This window comes from Chiloscyllium punctatum, chromosome 16, assembly GCF_047496795.1.
Source record: "Chiloscyllium punctatum isolate Juve2018m chromosome 16, sChiPun1.3, whole genome shotgun sequence".
Taxonomy (NCBI): domain Eukaryota; kingdom Metazoa; phylum Chordata; class Chondrichthyes; order Orectolobiformes; family Hemiscylliidae; genus Chiloscyllium; species Chiloscyllium punctatum.
Window position 1 is genome coordinate 30177639 of NC_092754.1, and position 24668 is coordinate 30202306.

General features: G+C 41.5%; 1 protein-coding gene across 4 annotated transcripts in view; it reads right to left on the minus strand.

Annotated features, from left to right (window-relative positions):
• Positions 1–24668, minus strand: part of vps13d (vacuolar protein sorting 13 homolog D) — a 290218-nt gene that overhangs the window by 188651 nt on the left and 76899 nt on the right. For 2 of the 4 annotated variants that reach the window (XM_072586664.1, XM_072586661.1), the window contains exons 24-27: positions 16001–16183; positions 2529–2769; positions 2052–2262; positions 75–246 (exon numbers count right to left, since the gene is read on the minus strand). In XM_072586664.1, the coding sequence (XP_072442765.1) occupies positions 75–246; positions 2052–2262; positions 2529–2769; positions 16001–16183 (807 nt within the window). Of the gene's footprint in view, positions 1–74; positions 247–2051; positions 2263–2528; positions 2770–15958; positions 16184–24668 lie in introns of all 4 variants that reach the window. The other 2 variants (XM_072586662.1, XM_072586660.1) reach the window with 1 other exon arrangement.

The window sequence follows — 24668 nt, forward strand, 5'->3', positions numbered from 1 at the left end:
AAGGGTGTTCTTGACATGGTATTTTCCTGCTTAATTAATTCCTCTAAACATTGCTATGCTATTTTTATACTTACATGTATGCTTGGGTCTTGTAGGTCAAATGGCCTCATGAACTCTTCAATGGGCTCCCCCAGATTGTTCTGAATTAATCCACGAATAAGCTTGTACTTATTAAGATCCAGAGAACAGTGTACCGATGACAGACTACCATGGATAGCCACATCAGGGACAGCGTGGCTTATCTCCCTAAATCAACACATGTAGTCAGGAGCCGATAACAGTGCAGACAACAGAAATATTTCTTATTGTGTGCTTCTACAATTGCTGGATTTAACCAAAAACATAAAATGGAATGTGAAACAGAATTATTGGTGGTATGCAATTTTCTCCTATTTTCTTCCTTGATCTAATACTTGCTATGGTAAGAAAGCAACATTTCTGATGAAATAATCTACAAAATTTCTCTCCGAACCTTAAATGTAGTCAATTAAAATTGCAGAAAATGAAAATAAGTACTTTGGACCTAATTTTAATCTATACACAACTCATTCAGTGCAGTTAAATTCAGCCCCATTGTGATCTCTACAGGCAATCATGTCAATTCTTTGCTCTTCCAATCCCACTCATTTTCGATGGGCAATTCTCTGTTCTTCATTAAATGTACTAAATCAAGCACAGGTGCAACAGCCCTCCGATATCTCCATGTGACTTTGAACTTCTGTTAACTAAGTTTTCCCCAACATTTGAATCACATGGATCACTTCGCAATATAAATGCTTCTGTCACTACATTATGTCTTCAGCAGTCTGTTTAGAAATGTTCCTTCCACTCTTATTGTTTGTGCAGTTACTGTACAAACATTCCTATTCATGGAGCATTCAATACAAAAATGTGTCAATGCAGCCTTAGCACAGGTTTTTCAATACTGACCAAGTTGTACTGTGGAAGAGTTGTATATTTTGGCTTTCCAAACTTGAATTGTTTCAAAAAGATAGTTCATTTCAATACTGTACACCCATTACTAAGTATTGGTGGCTGTAAGATTGTCACTGGTGCTGTGAACAATCTGAGTTCAGAAAGATAGCTAGATGTCATGTCAACCATTCAAGTGATCTGGGTTATTCTTTCAGACAATTAAGAGAACTTAGGGCTTTACTAACTGGATCCAAGACTACAATATATTAAAACAGTGATACAGTGATTCTACCAATCAACAAGAAAAACAGGGCAAGCTATATAATTTCAAGAATAACTTAAGGAAAAGTTAGGCTAAATTATTTGCAGGATAACAGTTACAATGTGGGCTGTGGCATATACTGTAACTTTTTTAAAAGAATGGAATTTGATGGTTACATCCCGAACTAATAAAGGCTGTAGGAAAAAAGGAGACTTGAATTGGCCTGATCATTCAAGTGGTGAGGAACAAGCTCTAAGATGAAGGGATGAATACTTGTTTCTGTAATGTAACATTAAACAATCCTCTTAATCAAACTCTACGGCCTCAAGTTTCTCAAATTTTTGCCTCCAATATTCTATTAAGTCAGTGTAGGAAATCTGGTCTGCATGGACAAGTTGGACTGAACGGTTTGTTTCCGTGCTGAATAACTCTACAATTCTTTGACACACCAGGTCCATTCCAGATATTAACCACTGTGTGCAAAGCTGTGCTTCTTGACATTGATCTATCATTAACTATACTCATGTATTCAACTTGTGATTTAATTTGGAGGAGAAGTCTGATTAATATTTCTTTAACATAATATCTTGTATTCCTCTGTAAAATCTCCTCTCCCATGCACGAGTAAAGTAAGCCCAGAGCTTCAACTTCCCCTCATGATTCAAGCCTCTGACTAAGTTATCAAAAAAGAAACATTAGAATACTTGAAAAAGCAACTAACAGCTCAAGTGAAACTTTCCTGTGACAAATTCATACCATCACAACAAAAATTGACAATCATAAAAAAATTCAAACAGGCAAAAATAAGAACGTCAAATATATTTTTCCCAGCAGTAGAGTGACCCTAGCAACCAGGTAAAAAGTGAATACTCACTTATCCAGGTTCCGCTCAACTTGCAGCCTCAGCCAGCAGCGTTCCTTCAGCAGATTTCCATCTACATGCCTCACCAGATAAGATGGGAAAAGCAAACCTGAATCACAACTTTCATGCCTTCCAGTATGGTCTCTGGGGCACCTCACCGCACTGAAGATGTCCATGTCCTGCAGGTCAACCACGATACAGTCGAGCAGACAGATATGTTCACCTGAAACCATTTTACAGTGAGATCACAAAAATATTAATATTGTTTTATTTACAATGGACACGGGAGGAAATTCAAGGAAAAGGCTGATGTCATTGTGAACCTGGAAGGTTTGACCCAACCTATGCTTCTTTCTTAAATACGACATTCAAGTGAAAAAGTTGACCTCTCAAGTTACCTTTCCATATTTATACATCTCTCAAGTCAGTAACTAGTTTCTCAAGGTAACAACAGTTTCAGACAACAGATTTCATAAGTTGTTTTCTCACCTTCTGATTCCTGTAGTTCCACAACCTGTGGCTGGTTATGCTGTCCCTCTTTTGACTTGCAACGTGTGCGCAATCCAGATTCAATGTGTGGTTTATTAAGATCAGCTTTATCAGATGAACTGGACCCCGTACTCAGATTTTCTGGTCTGCAGAGAATGGAATAAGGATTGCTGGTGCTGGGTTTCTTTGTCTTCTGAGTGTATGGTGGGATATCTTGAGGTACAGGAGAGCTCTCAGGATTCTGAAATCAAGGATCAAAAGTTATTAGAAAACAGCAAAAACAGAAACACTACACGTTGAAACAATGTGCAGTTTTAAAAATCAACAAAATTTTAGTTAAAAATCACGCAACACCAGGTCATAGTCCAACAGGTTTAATTGGAAGCACTAGCTTTTGGAGCGACACTCCTTCATCAGGTGGTTGTGTGATTTTTAAACTTTGTACACCCCAGTGCCCAAATCAAAAAAAAACTTGAAAAATCACAATGGAAATTATCACATTGTAGATTTTGCACTATTGCAATGATGGAGATATATTTGGAATCTCTTCTTCCTGATGCCTGCTGCTGTCTAAATTAATTGTGCTCAGGGCATTTACTGCAGCAATGTCAATTCCATAAGCAGAGGTAGGAGAGAAATTTTATTTCCTGCTGAGCACCATTACAGTTCTGCGGAACAGCATTAGGCAGCAATATGAAACTCTGATAAACACTTAACACCTCAAACACAGATGGTGCCCAAGGCCAAGAAGATCAAAAAACCCAAAGAGGAGAAAAAGATTTCAAATACTCAAAGTTTAAAAAACATAAAGGCAACTTAATCCTACAGCATTTTTTCGTGACTAGTTTCAAATCACAAGGAAGAACTTGTGGAAGGACTTATTTAGTTACCAACCCTCTAGGCTGGAAATGTTAAATGGAAAAGAGATGATTGAGAGATTATTTGTTTTAAATTTCATGATTGTGATGTGGAAAAAAAAAAATCACTGCTTTTATGCAACAAATGAAGATCTTTCATGTGAAGCTAAAATAAGTGCAAATATACAATTTAACACATTTAATCAACCATACCTCTCCATTGATAGAGTTGTATTACCATTTTATGGTTGCAAGTTTCAAACTTGGGTACTAAGCCGAGTCTAGATAGTGCAATTTGGAGGACAGTTAAAATAGCTCCACAACATACCAAATTGATTTTTAAAAGCATTCAGAGATTATTTTTCCAAATTTTCTGGGCAGTTTAAAACTCTAAGCAGGCATATTTGAAGCTAATAAAGAGAGATACTCCAAGTCATATTTTCAAATAATAAAACTTCTTATCCAAGACAGCCCTCTTGACTATGACAGCTGCATTTGTAGATTGGTTGAGCAATTGCAATTGTTGCTGTCACTACTTGTCTGAGGTTAGCAGCTAGTAACCAAAAATAATTCTTCAATGCTTTTAGGCTTTGAGAGCATGTCAGACAAAGGAATATTTTTCAACACTATTATCCCCATAAGACTGATTACTAACCTTGTGATCTCGGACTCAACCCCACTCTCCGCAACTGGATCCTCAGTTTCCTGACCCTCAGGCCACAATCAGTGAAGATTGGGGACAACATTTCATCCTCACTAACACTGAACACTAGAGCCCCCCAGGGGTGCATACTCAGCCCCCTACTGTACTCACTGTATACCCACGACTGCGTCGTCAAATACCAGACTAATGCCTTTTACAAGTTTGCTGATGACAGCACCATAGTCAGTCGAATCTCAGATGACAACGAAACAGACTATAGACGGGAGGTGAAAGACCTGGAAAAACGGTGCACTGAGAACAACCTAGCTCTCAATGCCAGCAAAACCAAGGAACTCATTATTGACTTTTGGTGGAATGTTACTCATACCCCCCTACACATGAACAGCACAGAGGTGCAACGAGTGGAGAGTGTCAAGCTCCTGGGAGTGGTCATTCACAACAAGCTTTCTTGGATGCGCTGGTTACAAAGGCCCAACGTCTCTTCTTCCTCAGGTAGCTGAGGAAAGTTGGCATGATGGTGAATACCCTTGCTAACTTTTATAGGTGTGTCATCGAGAGCATTCTGTCTGGATGTTTCCCTGGTGCCAGGATCAAGGATGTCTCAGGGTTCAGATGTTCTCACGGGGGAGAGGGGCCAGCAAGAGGTCATTGTCTACATTGGAACCAACAATATAGGAAGGGAAAAGGTTGAGATTCTGAAGGGAGATTACAGAGAGTTAGGCAGAAATTTAAAAAGGAGGTTCTCAAGGATAGTAATATAGTAATATCTGGATTACTCCCAGTGCTACGAGTTAGTGAGGGCAGGAATAGGAGGATAGAGCAGATGAATGCGTGGCTGAGGTGCTGATGTATGGGAGAAGGATTCACATTTTTGGATCATTGGAATCTCTTTTGGGGTAGAAGTGACCTGTACAAGAAGGACGGATTGCACCTAAATTGAAAGGGGACAAACATACTGGCAGGGAAATTTGCTAGAACTGTGTGGGAGGATTTAAACTAGTAAGGTTGGGGGTGGGGGGGAGGTGGGGGAAGAACCCAGGGAGATAGTGAGGAAAAACATCAATCTGAGACTGGTACAGTTGAGAACAGAAGTGAATCAAACAGTCAGGGACAAGGTAGGACTAATAAATTAAACTGCATTTATTTCAATGCAAGGGGCCTAACAGGGAAGGCAGATGAACTCAGGGCATGGTTAGGAACAGGGGAGTGGGATATCACAGCAACTACAGAAACATGGCTCAGGGATGGGCAGGACTGGCAGCTTAATGTTCCAGGATACCAATGCTATAGGAAGGATAGAAAGGGAGGCAAGAGAGGAGGGGGAAGTGGCATTTTTGATAATGGATAGTATTACAGCTGTGCTGAGGGAGGATATTCCCGGAAATACATCCAGGGAAGTTACTTGGGTGGAACTGAGAAATAAGAAAGGGATGATCACCTTATTGGGATGGTATTATAGACTCCCTAATAGTCAGAGGGAAATTGAGAAACAAACATGTAAGGAGATCTCTGCTATCTGTAAGAATAATAGGATAGTTATGGAAGGGGATTTTAACTTTCCAAACATTGACTGGGACTGCCATAGTGTAAAAGGTTTAGATGGAGAGGAATTTCTTAAGTGCGTACAAGACAATTTTCTGATTCAGTATGTGGATGTACCAACTACAGAAGGTGCAAAACTTGACCAACTCTTGGGAAATAAGGCAGGGCTGGTGTCTGAGGTGTGTGAGGGAGCACTTTGGGGCCAGTGACTATAATTCTATTCATTTTAAAATTGTGATGGAAAAGGATAGACTAGATCTAAAAGTTGAAGCTCTAAGTTGGAGAAATGGCAATTTTGACGATATTAGGCAAGAACTTTCGAAAGCTGATTGGAGGCAGATGTTCACAGGTAAAGGGATGTCTGGAAAATGGGAAGCCTTCAGAAGCTAGGGAGAGAATAGAGCCCCTCAAAGATCAGCAAGGCGGCCTGTGTGTGGAGCCGCAGAAAATGGGGGAGATACTAACTGAATATTTTGCATCAGTATTTACTGTGGAAAAGGATATGGAAGATAGAAACTGTAGGGAAATAGATGGTGACATCTTGCAAAATGCCCAGATTACAGAGGAGGAAGTGCTGGATATCTTGAAATGGTTAAAGGGTGGATAAATCCCCAGGAACTGATCAGGTGTACCAGAGAAGTCTGTGGGAAACTAGAGAAGTGATTGCTGGGCCTCTTGCTGAGATATTTGTATCATCAATAGTCACAGGGGAGTTGCCAGAAGACTGGTGGCTGGCGAACGTGGTGCCACTGTTTAAGAGGGGCGGTAAAGACAAGCCAGGGAACTATAGACCAGTGAGCCTGACCTCAATGGTGGGCAATTTGTTGGAGGGCATCTGGAGGGACAGGATGTACATGTATTTGGAAAGGCAAGGACTGATTCGGGATAGTCAACATGGCTTTGTATGTGGGAAATCATGTCTCACAAACTTGATTGAGTTTTTTGATGAAGTAACAAAGAGGATTGATGAGGGCAGAGCAGTAGATGTGATCTATATGGACTTCAGTAAAGCGTTTGACAAGGTTCCCCATGGGAGACTGGTTAGCAAGGTTCGATCTCATTGAATAAAGGGAGAACTAGCCATTTGGATACAGAACTGGCTCAAAGGTAGAAGACAGAGGGTGGTGGTGGAGGGTTGTTTTTCAGACTGGAGGCCTGTGACCAGTGGAGTGCCACAAGGATTGGTGCTGGGTCCTCTACTTTTTGTCATTTACATAAATGATATGGATGTGAGCATAAGAGGTACAGCTAGTAAGTTTCCAGATGACACCAAAATTGGAGGTGTAGTGGACAGCGAAAAATGTTAGCTCAGATTACAACAGGATCTGGACCAGATGGGCCAATGGGCTGAGAAGTGGCAGATGGAGTTTAATTCAGATAAATGCGAGGTGTTGCATTTCGGGAAAGCAAATCTTAGCAGGACTTATACACTTAATGGTAAGGTCCTAGGGAGTGTTGCTGAACCTTGGAGTGCAGGTTCATAGCTCTTTGAAAGTGGAGTCGCAGGTAGATAGGATAGTGAAGGCGGCGTTTGGTATGCTTTCCTTTATTGGTTACAGTATTGAGTACAGGAGTTGGGAGGTCATGTTGTGGCTGTACAGTACATTGGTTAGGCCACTGTTGGAATATTGAGTGCAATTCTGGTCTCCTTCCTATCGGAAAGATGTTGTGAAACTTGAAAGGGTTCAGAAAAAATTTACAAGGATGTTGCCAGAGTTGGAGGATTTGAGCAACAGGGAGAGGCTAAACAGGCTGGGGCTGTTTTCTCTGGAGCGTCGAAAGCTGAGGAGTGACCTTATAGAGGTTTAAAAAATTATGAGGGGCATGGATAGGATAAATGACAAAGTCTTTTCCCTGGGGTCGGGGAGTCCAGACCTAGAGGGCATAGGTTTAGGGCGAGAGGGGAAAGATATAAAAAGAGACCTAAGGGGCAACCTTTTCACACAGAGGCTGGTACGTGTATGGAATGAGCTGCCAGAGGATGTGGTGGAGGCTGGTACAATTGCAACATTTAAGAGGCATTTGGATGGGTATATGAATAGGGAGTGTTTGGAGGGATATGGGCCAGGTGCTGGCAAGTGGGACTAGATTGGGTTGGGATATCTGGTTGGCGTGGACAGGTTGGACCGAAGAGTCTGTTTCCATGCTGTACATCTCTATGACTCTATGGTATGGCAACTGTACCATTCAAGATTGGAGATAGTTACAGAGGGTGGTGAACTTGGCCTGGACAATCACAAAGGCCAACCTCCATTAATTTCATTATATTGAGAAAGAGAAACAATGTGATCTTGACATTTTCATAGAATCTCTACAGTGTGGAAACATGCCACTTGGCCCAACAAGTCCACACTGACCCATTCCTTTATGCAATTATTCTACATCTATCCCCAACTAATGCACCTGACCTACACATCCCTGACACTATGGGCAATTTCGCATGGCCAATTCACCTCAGCTGCACATCTTTGGCTTATGGGAGGAAACTGAAGCACCCAGAAGAAACCTGTGCAAACTCCACACCGACAGTCTGTCCCGAGGCTGGAATTGAACCGGGGTCCCTGTTGCTGTGAGGCAGCAGTGCTAACCACTGAGCCACTGTGCCACCCCCTACTTTAGTAGTTTAATAATGTGTTTCATGGAACTGCAGTAATGACAGGTATTGATACCATTTTGTTGCCAGTGGCATTCTTCTGTAGATTAGTGAGAAATTATTTTTAATTACTAGACTGTTTCAAATTTACAGTGAATCGAAACGACATTAATAAGCCCATTCAGTAGCTGTTAAACCATAATCCTATTCCTGATCAGTCAGGCTTATTGAAAAGTTTGTATTACACTGCTGTATTAGGTTCTGTCTAAAATGAGTTCGATTTTATAAGGACATTGGATCCTTATTTCAGCACACAATTAAGACACAGGAAAAGCAGAGTTCAAATTAATTAAACTAGTAAATTTACATTCTCAGTCTTGAGCACAGTTTGGGCTCACAGCTATGAGACTACTTGAAAAGAAAAGCAGAAATACTACAAGCGAACCTGCAACTTCTTTTCCCTCAAAATAATATTTTAAAATAAATTACTAGACTTACTTTTAGTTTTAGTAGGGGAAACACTCCAAAAGTCAACTTGCGGGGAAATGCAAGGAGAAACATTATCAACCAGCTGTTCTATGAACTCACATTAAAACACTCCTCAACCCATACGGTAAAAATAGTAATGCTAACAAATAGGTTAACACTAACTGTAAAATATTGCCCTCTTCAGACAAGAGTTCTATCATTGAGCCACAATTTTTCGGCCAACTGTTCTGAATTAACAGGACAGTCCTATTACAAAGATGTAACCAATCCCTCTGAAATCTTTCAATTTAATCCTGTTGTAATAAAATAAAAAAATAACTACCAATTTATGCATACAATCCTAATTGAGGTATAAATATAAGTAGCAGAATACACAAACATCAAATAGAATCAGGAATAAGGTTTTCACCACCCATTTGAGATGAAGTTAAAAATCACACAACACCAGGTTATAGTCCAACCGGTGCTCTGTGATTTTTAACTTTGTCCAAACCAGTCAAACACCACCACCTCCACATCATTCGAGATTACTTAAACTACATTGCTTCCTTAGTGAGATGCCTTATTAGGAATTGTGATAAAAGTTCTTCTGCATATCAAGTCATATGGCAGACTAGTCTGTGATGATTCACTATGGTAAATTATCTTGATTTCAATTTAGTTTAATAGGATCATGCAATATAAATGATACCAAGTGCCATCTGATACCAGATTAAGAGCTATAAAGAACACAAAGCAATTTTCATGCTGGTGTCTAAAATATGGAATAAAGGCAATGTTTTCAGTCCAAACTGATGCAAGAGCCTTCTCAAATAACATATCACATGCAGAAACTAGGATCAAATCAAACACACACACACACACACACCCCTGCGTTGTTCATATACAAATAAAAGAGACATACCTGTACCTACTCTTCACCAAATACAATCATATAGCATAGAAAGAGACCCTTCAGTCTAACGTATCTGCGTCAACCAGACATCCCAATCTGACCTTGTCCTGTTTGTCAGCATTTGGCCAATATCCCTCTAAACCCTTTATTCATATACCCATCCAGGTGCCATTGAAATGTTGTAATTGTACCCACCTCCACAAATTCCTCCGGCAGCTCATTCCATAAACATTGCAGCCTGTGTGTGAAAAAGTTACCCTCAGTTCCTTTTTAAATCTTTTCCCCTTTCACCCTAAACCAACATCCTCTTGTTTTGGACTCTCCCACATTAGGTAAATGACCTTGGTTATTCACCCTATCCATGCCCCTCAATTTTATAAACCTCTATCAGGTCATCCCAGCCTATTCAGCCTCTCCCTATAGCTCAAATCCTCCAACCTAGGCAACATTCTTGTAGATCATTTCGGAACCCTTTCAAGTTTCACAATATCCCTCCTATAGAAGGGTGACCAGAATTATACGCAGTATTCTAAAAGTGGCCTCACCAATATCCTGTACTGCCACAACATGACATCCCAGCTCCTATATTCAATGTTATGACCAATGAAGGTTAGCATGCCAAACACCACCTTCACCACCCTGTTGACCTGCGAGTCCACTTTCAAGGAACTATGCACCTGTACCCCCAAGCATCACTCCCTAAGGACCAACCATTAAGTGTATAAGTTCTGCCAGGGTTTGCCTTACTAAAGTGCAATACCTCACATTTATCTAAATTAAACTCCACGTGCCACTCCTCGATTCATTGGCATATCTGATCAAGGTCCCACTGAACTCTGATAACCTTCTTCACTGTCCACTGCATCTCCAATATTGGTGTCATCTGCAAACTTACTAACTATACCTCCTATGTTCATATCCAAATCATTTATTTTAGTGATGAAAAGCAGTGGAGTCAGCACTAATTCTTGCTGCACACCACTGGTCACAAGCCTCCAGTCCAAAAAATAACCCTCCACCACCAAGTGCTGTCTCATATCTTCAAGCCAATTTCGATTAGATTCCCTACAGTGTGGAAACAGGCCCTTTGGCCCAATAAGTCCACACCAACCCTCCGAAGAGTAACTCACCCAGACCCATTTCCCTCTGGCTAATGCACCTAACACTATGGGCAATTTATCATGGCCAATCCAACTAATCTGCACATCTTTAGACTGTGTGAGGAAACTGGAGCACTCGGAGGAAACCCACGCAGACACGAAGAGAATATGCAAACTCCACACAGACAGTGCCCTAGGACTGGAATCGAACCCAGGTCTCTGGCACTGTGAGGCAGCAGTGCTAACCACTGCGTCACTGTGCCGCCCAATTTTGGATCCAGTTGACTTGCTCCCCTAGATCCCATGTGATTGTACCTGACTAACTAGTCTGCAAATACTTGGATAGAATGTCATGTTGATGCACAAGTTGAAATGTACATTTTTCCTTCCTACACGTAGACATATCAAGTGCAACAGTATTCTCTCAGGCATATTTTCATCTTAAGCACTGATAGTAGTGAATGCACCTTAAGAGCCATTCCACCTCAAAAATAAATCACTGGAGTTACTGTTTTCAAAGACTTTTTATTCTTAAAAAAACAAAGAGATGGCAAGTACCCTCCACCAACCCATTTAAATTCAAGTTTGAGAAATGGGATATTCTTCTTCAACTCACTGAATCCATTACTGTCATATAGCAATTCCTAAATGTGAATGTATCATTAAGGCATATATTTTCATATGTTCCACAGGTCAATAATAGATAAGTAAATAGATTTCATTTGATGACACACACATTCATAGCTAACCATGACCATTTTCAAAGTTGTGCCATTCTTAAATACTTGGTAATTGTTTGGAAATCATAATGAGAACTATATCTAATCATCTACCATATGGAAACTTTGGAAGCACTTTTAAAAGTGTGTGAACACACAAGCAAGGTGCTATACTACCACATCACCTCTGCAAAAACTTCCAAACAAACAGGTGATCTTGACTGTGTACCTCCAGTAATGATGGGTCCTTGTATGAATTGGCGTGCAAAATCAAATTCTCAGAAAAAGAAAAAAAGGGCAAAAACAAACAAATTTATATATCGCATATCGACAAAGCAGAAAGCAATTAAAAATAATTCATCTGTTTCAAATACACAGTGAATGCAAGAAATTAAATAAACAGCAAGCTAGCTCTCGACAAAGGAACACAAGCAAAATTCTGCAGTCAATTATATGTACTGTTTGGTATTCCTTTAAAGTTCGGAATTTACAAATGCAGCTTACCTTTCACTGCATTAAATACTTAATTAATGTGGCTCTCATTCATCTAGAATATGTTTACACTATGTGACTGCAGCTTTTTGTACTGATCAGTGAGGGCTCTGAATACAGAATGATGCAGTCTTTTGAATGCCTGTCACACGGGAAAAGCTCATTATCCAGACAACTTCAAACCTAGGTCATGTACAGGATACAAGCTATTATCCTAACAATGCAGCCTCCACCTCAGGTCATGCACAGCCCATCAGTCACTACCCAATAGCATAGCTTACATGCCAGCAAATGTGCAATTAGCCTGACAACACAGCACAAAATCAATACAGAATCACAAATCATCACCAGTCTCAAGTCAGCTTTTGGATCACAGTCATTATCGTTACAAGACAGCCTGAAAACCAGATTACATATAGACAGCTCATCCATTATCTTGACAATACCTTAAAATGGGAATATGCAGCAGACATTCATTATCCGCACAGTATAGTCACAGCCCCAGGTCAAACACAGGAATCTAATTTAACTTGCCAATACTGCTTCAATCTTAACTGTAAAGCAAATCATTATCCTTCCATTGTTTTAATATAAAAGTTAACTGTCTCTATAAATAAAAGGTGCAGGAGTTATAAGCTTTCTTTTACACTGTCCTTTTCTTATCTGCTTTTTTCATAAAACCAAAACGACTGAATATTTTGACGACCATCTGGCTCATCAGGCTACCTTGTTCAATGGATTCTATTTCATTTGTAAATTGAGAATAGAATACTGAAGGGACTTTGAACATGCAGCATGTTACAACTGATACTGACCTTACCCAACTTACACCGGCCTGCAATTTCTATCAGTAATACCAGGTTTTCTCCCTTGCCATATCCAGATGCCAATGCCTACTGCAGAAATTCAGTGAGAGTTGACATCACAATTGAGAATCTGTGGTCCAGATAGTTCAGTTATAGAACAAAGAAATTACAGAGAAGGAACAGGCCCTTCGGCCCTCCAGGCCTGCGCTGATCCAGATCCTCCACTTAAACCCATTGTCTATTTTCTAAGGATCTGTATCCCTCTGCTCTCTGCCCATTCATGTATCTGGACAGATACATCTTAAATGATGCTATCATGCTCACCTCTAACACCTCTACTGGCAATGCATTCCAGGGACCCACCAGTCTCTGCATAAAGAACTTTCCACCCATTTCTCCCTTAAACTCAGCTTGAACTTGTGACTCCTAAAAATTTTCCCACTCTGGGGAAAAAACCTCTTGCTATCCACCCTGTCTATACCTCTCACTATTTTGTAGACCTCAATGAGGTCTCCCCTCAACTTCCATCTTTATAATGAAAATAATCCTAATCTACTCAACCTCTCTTCAGAGCTAGCATCCTCCACACCATGCAACGTCCTGGTGAACCTCCTCTGCACCCTCCCCGAATCACCCAGATCCTTTTGGTAATGTGGCGACCAGAACTGTCTGCAGTATTCCAAATGTGGCCGAACCAAAGTCCCATACAACCATAACATGACTCTTTATAGTCAATACCCCATCCGATGAAGGAAGGCATGCTGTATGCCTTCTCCATCACTCTATCAACCGGTGTTGCCACCTTCCAGGTACAAATTGGTCTAAACACCCAGATCTCTCTCGACATCAATTTTCCGCAGGGCATTCCCATTTATCATATAGTTTGCCCTTGAACTGGACTTTCTGAAATGCATCATCTTGCATTTGCCTGCATTGAACTCCATCTGCCATTTCTCTGCACAACTCTCCAATTTATCTATATTTTGCTGCATTTTCTTCACAACCTGCTACTCCACCAATCTTAGTGTAATCTGCAAACTTGCTAATCAGACCACCTATATCTTCCTCTAGATCATTTATATATATTACAAATGACAGTGGTCCCAACATGGATCCCTGTAGAACACCACTGGTCACATTTCTCCATTTTGAGAAACTCCCTTCCACTACTAGTCTCTATCTCCTGCTGCCCAGCCAGTTCTCTATACATCTAGCTAGTACACCCTGGACCCCATGTGACTTCACTTTCTCCTTCAGCTTACTATGGGAACCTTCTCATATGCCTTACTGATGTCCATGTATATGACATCTACAGCTTTTCCCTCATCAATGAACTTCAACACTTAGAGTCATAGAGATGTACAGCATGGAAACAGACCCTTCGGTCCAACCTGTTCATGCCGACCAGATATCCCAACCCAATCTAGTCCCAACTGCCAGCGCCTGGCCCATATCCCTCCAAACCCTTCCTATTCATATACCCATCCAGATGCCTCTTAAATGTTGCAATTGTACCAGCCTCCGCCACATCCGCTCATTCCATACACGTACCACCCTCTGTGTGAAAAAGTTGCCCCTTAGGTCTCTTATATCTTTCCCCTCTCACCCTAAACCTAAGCCCTCTAGGTCTGGACTCCCCGACCCCAGGGAAAAGACTTTGTCCATGCCCCTCAATTTTGTAAATCTCTATAAGGTCACCCCTCAGCCTCCGACGCTCCAGGGAAAACAGCCCCAGCCTGTTCAGCCTCTCCCTGTAGCTCAAATCCTCCAACCCTGGCAACATCCTTGTAAATCTTTTCTGAACCCTTTCAAGTTTCACAACATCTTTCCGATAGGAAGGAGACCAGAATTGCATGCAATATTCCAACAGTGGCCTCACCAATGTCCTGTACAGCCACAACATGACCTCCCAACTCCTGTACTCAATACTCTGACCAATAAAGGAAAGCATACCAAACACCTTCTTCATTATCCTATCTACCTGCGACTCCACTTTCAAGGAGCTATGAACCTGCACTCCAAGATCTCTTTGTTCAGCAACACTCCCTTGGACCTTACCATTAAGTGTATAAGTCCTGCTGAGATTTGCTTTCCCAAAATGCAGCACCTCACATTTTTCTGAATTAAATTCCATCTGCCACTTCCTCAAGGAATTTAGGCTGATTTTTCTAACTGGGCCACCAGGGAAATACCTAATTTTGTTTCACAATAAATCCTATTCGCGCTTATCGTGAAAGGTGCAACAAACAGTGAACCTCAATTAGTGCGCTCAACTTTTAAACCCTACCCCTCTCATGCGCAAATTACATTTTGGTTTTATTCTATCCAATCTCTGCAGTTCTGGAGACTTGCACGTCAACTCTTTGATTCTAGATTACTACTCATTCCCTCACCAAATGACTTTCCGATTCTACTTTCAAACCCATCACATGGAAAATCTCCAACTGACCCTCTCTCCCTTAGTCATAGAAATGTGCAGAACTGAAACAGGCCCTTTGGTCCAACTCGTCCATGCCGACCACATATTCTAAAGTAACCTAGTCCTATTTTCCAGCACTTGGCTCAAATCCCTCTAAACCCTTTTTATTCATACACTCACCCAGGTGCCTTTTAAATGTTGTAATTGTACCAGCCTCCACCACTTCCTCTGGCAGCTCATTCCATACATGCACCACGCTATGTCCCTTTTAAATCTTTTCCCTCTCACCCCAGGGAAAAGACCTTGTCTGCTTATCTTGTCCATGCTGCTGATGATTTTATAAACCTCTAAGGTCACCCCTCAGCTTCTGACCCTTTAAAGATTACAAAACCTACATTTGCAACCATGTCTTCAGTCATCTTTAAATTGAGTCATTTATAGAACGGAAAAAAAAAGAAAGAATATCAGGGCATTCTTTTGCACTAAAATTGTGAAAATGGCCAGGGGCCAGAATTAGATGTGAAGGCTCCTGCCCAAAACGTCGATTTTCCTGCTCCTCGGATGCTGCCTGTGCTTTTCCAGCACCACTCTAATCTTGACTCTGATCTCCAGTATCTGCAGTCTTCACTTTCGCCAGAATTAGGTTAACCTATAATGATAACTGGTCAGGAAACTCTCAGCAGTCTCCTGTATTGTAAGCAATTTTCAAACACCAGATTCTCGCTTTCTTTAGTAAACAGAAGGATGAAGTCTTTCTTCTAAGCATTCATTTTCAAAACACATGCAGGTGTAACATGAAATGAATGAAAATAACAAAATGCAACAGAAGAGGGACAAATTAAAGGAATTCTCACCAGTTGAGGGAAAAAGACATGAACCATGGTAATTTTTTCTACCTTGTCTCGCAGTGAGAATGTACCCGGTGACCGAGCAAACAAGAACTGGTTCTTCACTTTCAGTTTACCAAGGTTTGCCACAATCAGCTGGTTTGATTTGGAGCTTTCTGGAATCAGGAGGACTGGAGCACCAGCCTCTATATCAAGTAGGATTCGAGATGCTCTCTGTGCCTTGTCTCGTACCTAGAATCAATAAAACAGATGAAAAATAAACTGCTCCATTCTATAAGTGTAAGAAGATTTGCAAAAAACAGTCTTGGAAAAAAGCTACAAATACATAGGTCTGCCAGTATCTGTAATGGGGAAAACAAGGTTTCAATTTCAGGAACAGCATTTCAACAGAATGTTAATTGTCACTAACTCCTTTTATAGTAGCTTCACCAAGCTTCACACATTCTCCAGTGTTGAATAAACACTGAAAGGGTTAATTTTATGAAGAATATTTTGTGTTTTGTCTCATCTTACTCTAGTGTTCAGATCACAACCTGTGATCAAACATGTAAGCTGCAACTCTGACAACTTACTTGACAAAAGTTCAAATAACTCAATTTCGGCTACATAATGATTTGCCAGGTCTGAATATCCTGACCACTGTTGACTTTCTGCAGAACAAAGCAATTAATTTAAATATTTTAACCTTCTGAAGCTCTGTTACAGGTACATGAGCAGTAGTCAGACTTGATATCCAAGTCTCTCAATTCTGCCTCTTGGATACATATTACAGTTCCTTGCACCACTTACAATAATGGATAATTATAAATCAGACAAATCATAACTGTTTCTATTCACTCAAACCTTCACTATTCCACTCTTGCAGGTACCCTGTTCCTCATCCCTCACAATCTCACTCCCACTTCACCTCTACTAGCTGATTACAATTTGTGCTGTAGCACAGCTCTTCAGCCCTCCGATCCTCCATTACTATGCATTTCCCCCAACTCCCTGTATCATCAATGAGCTGACTTAACCTTACTGTTTCAAACTTTCACACTAAATTCCATTGATCCTCATTTGTCAAGCTCAGCAAATGCTTATTAAATTACACAACATAACTCCAATCATGAAGGATGTAAAATGTTACACTGTGTAGCTCATTCACTGATTATTGTACTGTACTATAATGTCACACAATTCTCTGCCATGAGAGAATCAATGGCTTTGCATTGGCATTGCATTTGGCAATATCAGCAGGTGGTTGGCCCACTGTTTGTGGCTCATTGCCGCAAATTTATATCATGGAATCATTAGGCAGAATCTTTTTGTGACCTGAAGGACATGGTCTGTGACAAGTAGTATGCGAGAACTGCATGAGAAGTCAGGCGAGATCTTTCCCTACTTTGGGAGCAAACTATTGCATTTCCAAATAGAGTTCCAGATGACATGATGAGATTCTCATGAAGAAGCATCTATTAAGGGGGAACATTGCTTGTTGTTAGCCTCATTAACTGCAAATTTTCTCTCAGTAATATGCAGGTTCCAATTTTGTCAGTCTCCACGAAGAAACTACATGTCAATAATCCTGCCATGCCAATCAGAGCAGGTACCTAACAACTTCAGCTTGCTGCCTGTACCTATGGATTTCCAAAAGGTAAGGTGTTTGATAAAGTACCGCATATAAGGCGATCTAATAACATAAGGGCTTATGGTGTTGAGGTAGTATATTAGCATGGATAAAAGAATGGTCAACTAACCAAATGAAGCAGCAAGTTGGGATTAATGGGTCATTTTCCGGATGGCAGCCTGGAATTTGTGGAGTGCCACAATGACTTGGATGAAAGAAGAGAATGTACAATAGCAGCAACATCATCTCAGGACACAAGCCAAGCCAGAGTGCCTGATGTACTCACCACTACCCCTACGCCTCATCCACCTGCCCCTCAGGATACTCATATCACCTGTCAATCTGTACTTTAAAGTTGTATTTCAGGGCACACTGGCAACTAGTATTGATATACTGCTGCAAAGACACTGTGTTCAGGGACAAGCACCCATTTCATAGATTGGACCAGGCTGTATTTCAGGGCTGTTCCCTGGTTCTCTTCATGTTCACCTATCGTAAGGCTATCTGAATGCTCACTGTATCTCTGTCTTCCCATGCCTTTTTGTGCTTTGTTCCCCGCACCCCGCAAAGTCAGAGATAGCAGGCTCAAATGATTACGTCTTGCCTTTCAATCAGTGCAGTCACAAAGCCAGGATTGCTTGTTATGGCTGTCAGGAGTCCTCATCAATGTAATACTCACACAATGTGGCCCCAGTACATTAAGTCAAGAGAAGCCTCTAATATCAGTACAGAGGTTTGGTCATGGTCATTTAGCCACCCTGGGCAGTTGGGATCAAAATACCCTCATCATAAGGAGTGAAGAGCGGAAGTTCCCTATGGTCCCATCTCCAGGAATGAGAGAAATGGAGAGGTTGAGGAAGGTAAAAGTGGGTGGCACAGCTATTATTGCTAGTGCTTATGGGAGAAAAGTAGTGTGGTGCCTTCGAGAGAGAGTAGGCAGCGCAGAGGCCATGGAGAGTTATCAGGGAAGGAGGGTGGGTTAGGATAGAGGGAGGTTGGGGTAGGTAAGAATGAGTGAGGGAAGATGTTGTTTGCAATAGTGAGGGGGTAGAGCACTGAACATTGGTGGGAGAAAAGTGCAGAAGCAGAGATACACTGGTTCTGAGAGAATAGAGAAATAATGGTGGCACATATCCTAGACAAACCGAGGTCATTCCTTGCATTGCTGCACATTCCCCAAACAGCGGTGCCATTTCTCCTCATTTACCAGATCCAGACCAAATATCACAAACCGTGCAGGGCAGGGCAGACTGATAGCACTTGTCTGGATGCATAATGGCCATTTAAAGATGGCCTGAGTTTCAGGGATACTGGGCTATTTTAGATTATCCTGGCAGTGTCAAGTTAAGAGTCATAGAGATGTACAGCACAGAAACTGACTCTTTGGTCCAACTCGTCCATACCGACCAGATATCCTAAATTAATTTAGTTGCATCTACCAGAACGTGGCGCATATACCTTTAAAAGCTTCCTATTTATGTAGCCATTCAGATGCCTTTTAAATATTGTAATTCCACTAGCCCCCACCACCTTGTCTGGCAGCTCATTCCATACACGTGTCACTATTTGTATGAAAAACGTGCTCCATAGGTCCCTTTTCAATTTTCCCCTCTCACCCTAAACCTATGCCCCCTTGTTCTGGACTCCCCCACCCCAGGGAAAAGACCTTGTCTATTTATCCTATCCATGATTTTATAAATCGCTCCAAGGTCACCCCTCAGCCTCTGACGCTTCAAGGAAAACAGCCCGAGCCTATTCAGCCTTTTCCTATAGCTCAAATCCTCTAACCCTGGCCATATAGCATTGGATGAAAGAGGTACCCCAGGGGCACTATGGATGATTAAGTGTGTTCAGGATGATAAAGGAAGCGCGTTCAGGATGATATGACAAGAAATCTCACAGAGATAAAGCTTCTGTGCAATTCAACGAAATCGACACAGCCAATATATAACATTCAGTCCACGGTCTACATAAACCACTTTGGTACGATTTATTTAAACGTCCAACAACAATGTATAAGCAATTGAATCACTGGTCACTATTCAGGCAATCTAGTTGGGAGGTAGGTGATCACTGGATTCAATGACTGCCAAGGCCTCAAGCTATGGAATTACTTTACTAAATCTCTTTGCAATCGATTTCTAATCCCTCCTTCTACAGACCATTTAAAACTACCTACTGTTCGCTGAGCTGGAAGGTTCATTTCCAGATGTTTCGTTACCCTACATGGTAACATCTTCAATGGGCCTCAGGCAAAGCCCTGCAACGAAACATCAGGAAATGAACCTTCCAGCTCAGCGAGCAAACTTGCACCCAAAATCTCAACCTAAACTAAATATCTTCTCAAAACTTGCTACTACCTACTGTCTTTGAACAATCTCTGGAATATCTGCCCTAAAATCTCAAGAGACATGCCAAATTTTATTTCATTAATTGCCCCAGTGAAGGACCTTGAGCCATTTCATATAGAGAAGGCCTCTGTAAATGCAAGTTACTCTTTTCCCTTTTTGTTGCTCCTTTTCAAATAATGTTGCCTGTTTTACAATATTAATACCTAAAGGGGCTGTAGATTTACAGGCAGATTCATATATCTTCTGTGTTATACTTCAATCACAGAATCTCTTTAGTGTGGAAAGAGGCCATTCTGCCCCATCAAGGCAAAACCAACCATCTGAAGGGCATCCCACCCAGATCCAGCCCACCACCCTATCCCCGTTGATTTTAACCCTATCCCCGTAACCCTGCATGGCTAACCCATCTAGCCTGCACATCCCTTGTCACTATGGACAATTTAGCATGACCAATCCACCTAACCTAGGTAAAAACAATGACTGCAGATGTTGGAAACCAGATTCTGGATTAGTGCTGGAAGAGCATAGCAGTTCAGGCAGCATCCGAGGAGCAGTAAAATCAACGTTTCGGGCAAAAGCCCTTCATCAGGAATAAAGGCAGAGAGCCTGAAGGGTGGAGAGATAAGCTAGAGGAGGGTAGGGGTGTGGAGAAAGTAGCATAGTGTACATAGGTGAGTGGGGGAAGGGATGAAGGTGATAGCTCAGGGAGGAGGGTAGAGTGGAGTGGATAGGTGGAAAAGAAGATCGGCAGGTAGGACAAGTCATGGGACAGTGCTGAGCTGGAAGTTTGGAACTGCGGTGAGGTTGGGGGGGGGGGGGGGGGGGAAGGGGAAAATGAGGAAACTGTTGAAATCCACATTGACGCCCTGGGGTTGAAGTGTTCCGAGGCGGAAGATGAGTCGTTCTTCCTCCAGGCGTGTGGCGGTGAGGGAGTGGCGGTGAAGGAGGCCCAGGACCTCCATGTCCTCAGCAGAGTGGGAGGGGGAGTTGAAATGTTGGGCCATAGGGCGGTGTGGTTGATTGGTGCGGGTGTCCCGGAGATGTTCCCTAAAGCGCTCTGCTAGGAGACGCCCAGTCTCCCCAATGTAGCAGAGACTGCATCGGGGGCAACGGATACAATAAATGATATCAGTGGATGTGCAAGTAAAACGTTGATGGATGGGGAAGGCTCCTTTAGGGCCTTGGATGGAGGTGAGGGAGGTGGTGTGGGCGCAGATTTGTAGAGAAGGTGCCAGGATGGGAGAGAAGGTGCCAGGATGGGAGGGGGGTTGTAGGGGGCGTGGACCTGACCAGGTAGTCACCGAGGGAACGGTCTTTGCAGAAGGCGGAAAGGGAAATATATCCCTGGTGGTGGGGTCTTTTTGGAGATGGCGGAAATGTTGGCGGATGATTTGGTTTATGCGAAGGTTGGTAGGGTGGAAGGTGAGCACCAGGGGCGTTCTGTCCTTGTTACGGTTGGAGGGATGGGGTCTGAGGGCGGAGGTGCGGGATGTGGACGAGATGTGTTGGAGGGCATCTTTAACCACGTGGGAAGGGAAATTGTGGTCTCTAAAGGAGGCGGCCATCTGGTGTGTTCTGTAGTGGAACTGGTCCTCCTGGGAGCAGATACGGCGGAGGTGAAGGAATTGGGAATACAGGATGGCATTTTTGCAAGAGGTAGGGTTGGAAGAGGTGTAATCCAGGTAGCTGTGGGAGCTGGTGGGTTTGTAAAAAATGTCAGTGTCAAGTCGGTCGCCATTAATGGAGATAGAGGGGTCTAGGAAGGGAGGGAGGAGTCAGAGATGGTCCAGGTAAATTTAAGGTCAGGGTGGAATGTGTTGGTGAACTTGACGAATCCGCCTAACCTGCATAATGTTGGACTGTGGGGAGGTAACCGGAGCGCAAGAAAACCCATGCAGACATGTGGAAAACATGCAAACTCCACGCAGACGGTCGCCCAAAGGTGGAATCAAACCCAGGTCCCTGCCACTGTGAGGCAATAATGCTAACCACTGAGCCACCGTGCTACCCTTTCTCACAAAGGATATCAAATAATTTTCTTTGATGACATGTCAAATATTGTAATCTTGCTGTATATTAACATTTGCTATTTGTCTTCTGATCTGAGCACCATCTTTCTCCTTGAGATATTCTACTGTACTCCCTTCCACACAATTATGTAGGTATTACAAACTTAGGTGTTTGATTTACAAAACTACTCAAGATGATGATAAACAAATAATAGGGCCTAAGATGCATTAAAAACTTTCTGCATTCAGTTATCCAAGAAAGAAAAGTAACAGGTAATTACTGATCCTTTCTGTAAGGCCCTCATTCTGGTTCAGATTAGTAAAACCAAATTCTATTGTTTCCAAAATATATTATGCCAAAATGCATTAAAGCAAAACTACTCCATTAAAGAATCTTAGACTGAAATCAATTCGTTGGATTATAAAATTATAGAGAAAAAATGCATTGTCGTAACATTGTTTAATAAAGAAAGTCAATTATACAGTATAAAAGAGGTCCTTTGGCCCATCAAGTCTGCATTGACCAAACGTACTCTAACTCTACACCAGTCCCACTTTCCAGTACTTGAAATCAAACAGAAAATGCTCGAAATGCTAATAATCAAACTGATCCCTCAGTATAGGACAGAGGCACAAAACAGGTAACTGTTGGTCAGTTAGCACAATATTTTCTCAAAGACAGGTGACAAGAGTCTATTATATAAAATGTAATAGCAGAGCATTTAGAACTGCATAATGTTACTAAGCAGAGTTAGCATTGCTTCACGAAAGGAAAATCACGCCTGACAAATATATTAAATTCTCCGAGGTAACAAACAAGATAAAGGGAAACCAGCCTACGCAATATAGTTAAATTTCCAAAAGGAAAGGAGTTTGATAAGGTTACTTAATAAGATTAGAACTCTTGGTGCTGGGAGTAGTAAATTAGACACAATTATTTCCAATATATATTATTGTCCCAGATAAGGGATGTATTACTGTCAAGACGTTGGTTACATAAAAATAGGTGAGAATCTTAGTGGTGAGGACAGTATGAAGAGTCTACTGAAGGACAGAGACAGGCAAATAAGTGAGTAGGCAAATACTTGGCAGATGGAACATAATGTGGGAAAATGTGAGGATATGCACTTTGGCAGGAAGAGTGCAGGAAGAACAGTATTTACATAGAGTAAGATGGCAAACAGCTGCAGCACAGAGGTAAATGGGGCTTCTTGTGCATAAATCACAAAAAGGTCGCATACAAGTTCAGCAGGTAATAGGGGAAGCAAGTGGAGCCTTAGCCTTTATTTCAAAGGAAACGGAGCATGAAAATAGGGAGGACTTGCTAAAAACTATACAAGACACTTATCAGATCAGAGCTAGGACAGTGTAAACAGTGTTGGTTCCCTTGTCTAATGGAAGATAAACTGAATTGGAGGCAGTCCAGAGAAGCTTCAGATGGTTGATCCTGGGTATGGAGGCAGCGCTATCAAAATGGTGATATGAATATTGCTGTCAAGACTACAGTCATTTTCTGATGCTCTGAATAAAATTCACCGAACCTAAAATGTTAATTCTGCTTTCTTTCCACAGGTGCTGCCAAATCTGCTGCGTTTTTTCAGCAATTGCCATTTTTGTTTCTGATTTCTAACATCCATTTCTAGCTGTTCTGCAACAGCTGTTTGTGCAGCTCAGAAATATCTACAAGCTGGCAGAATGCTAAGTGGATTGTCCAGCAAGTGAAGGTCACTCTCTTTCCATTCCGGAAATTTATCTAGTTTTTTCAGTTTGAAAACATAGTCAAGAACTACAATATTTTTTGTTGCTTTAGAATTCACTTTCAACGTAAACAGTGATTTCCTGAACACTTAAGGTTTCCTACAGTTTCTTTATTATGTAGAAGAATAAAGGCATGGAATTAGGTTTCTGAAGCAGTGTCTATTTCCATCACAATTCCCAGCAACATTTACTGCATTAACATGACACTGACTTTGATCCAAGGACTTTTTTGTTCATATCCCCAAACAAAGCTAAAGAATCAGCTTCCTTTAGTCCCTTTGCTTGGCTACAGTGTCAATGTAATATTATTTACTGTGGAACAAACGTTGAATTCACATAATGTCCATCAAAACCTAGGTACATCCCAAAGCACTTCACAGTCAATTAAATGCTTCTGAAGTGTAGACACTGTTGTAATGTCAGGAAATTGCTGGGGGTATTCCTCATGAAGCCAGTTCTGTAAGTATTCAGTTTAAGCTCTTGAAAAATTAACTATGACAGAATAGACATTGTACCCTGATTACTGAAAAGCATCTCTCCTACCAGATCCCTGTTTTCTCAAACTCTCAAATGACCTGTGTTTCTTGGGAGGATAACGAAAACATAACAAGAACATTCTGAAACTCTCTTCAACGCGCAACAGCACTGGCGTAAATGACTGTAAGGAGTTTGCTAACAAATATTCAAAAATGTGACAATTTATTAACCATATTGCACCTTGACTTTGAGTCAAAACACCTTAATGTTAAGGCAGAGCAGAGGCTGAAGAGATAAGAACAATCCAAGGATCAAGAAGACCTGTGTCTGAAACTCAGAACTCTGTGGCTGTCATCCTCAAGCTGAAGTATGACAATGACCCAGGAAAATGCAGCAGTTATTAGGCATGTTGCATGATCTCACAAACAGCAACAACTAGACAATCTAGTTTGCCATGATGATCATGGGATAATTGAAGGGTATTGAAAGAACTGTATATTCTTCTACTGATA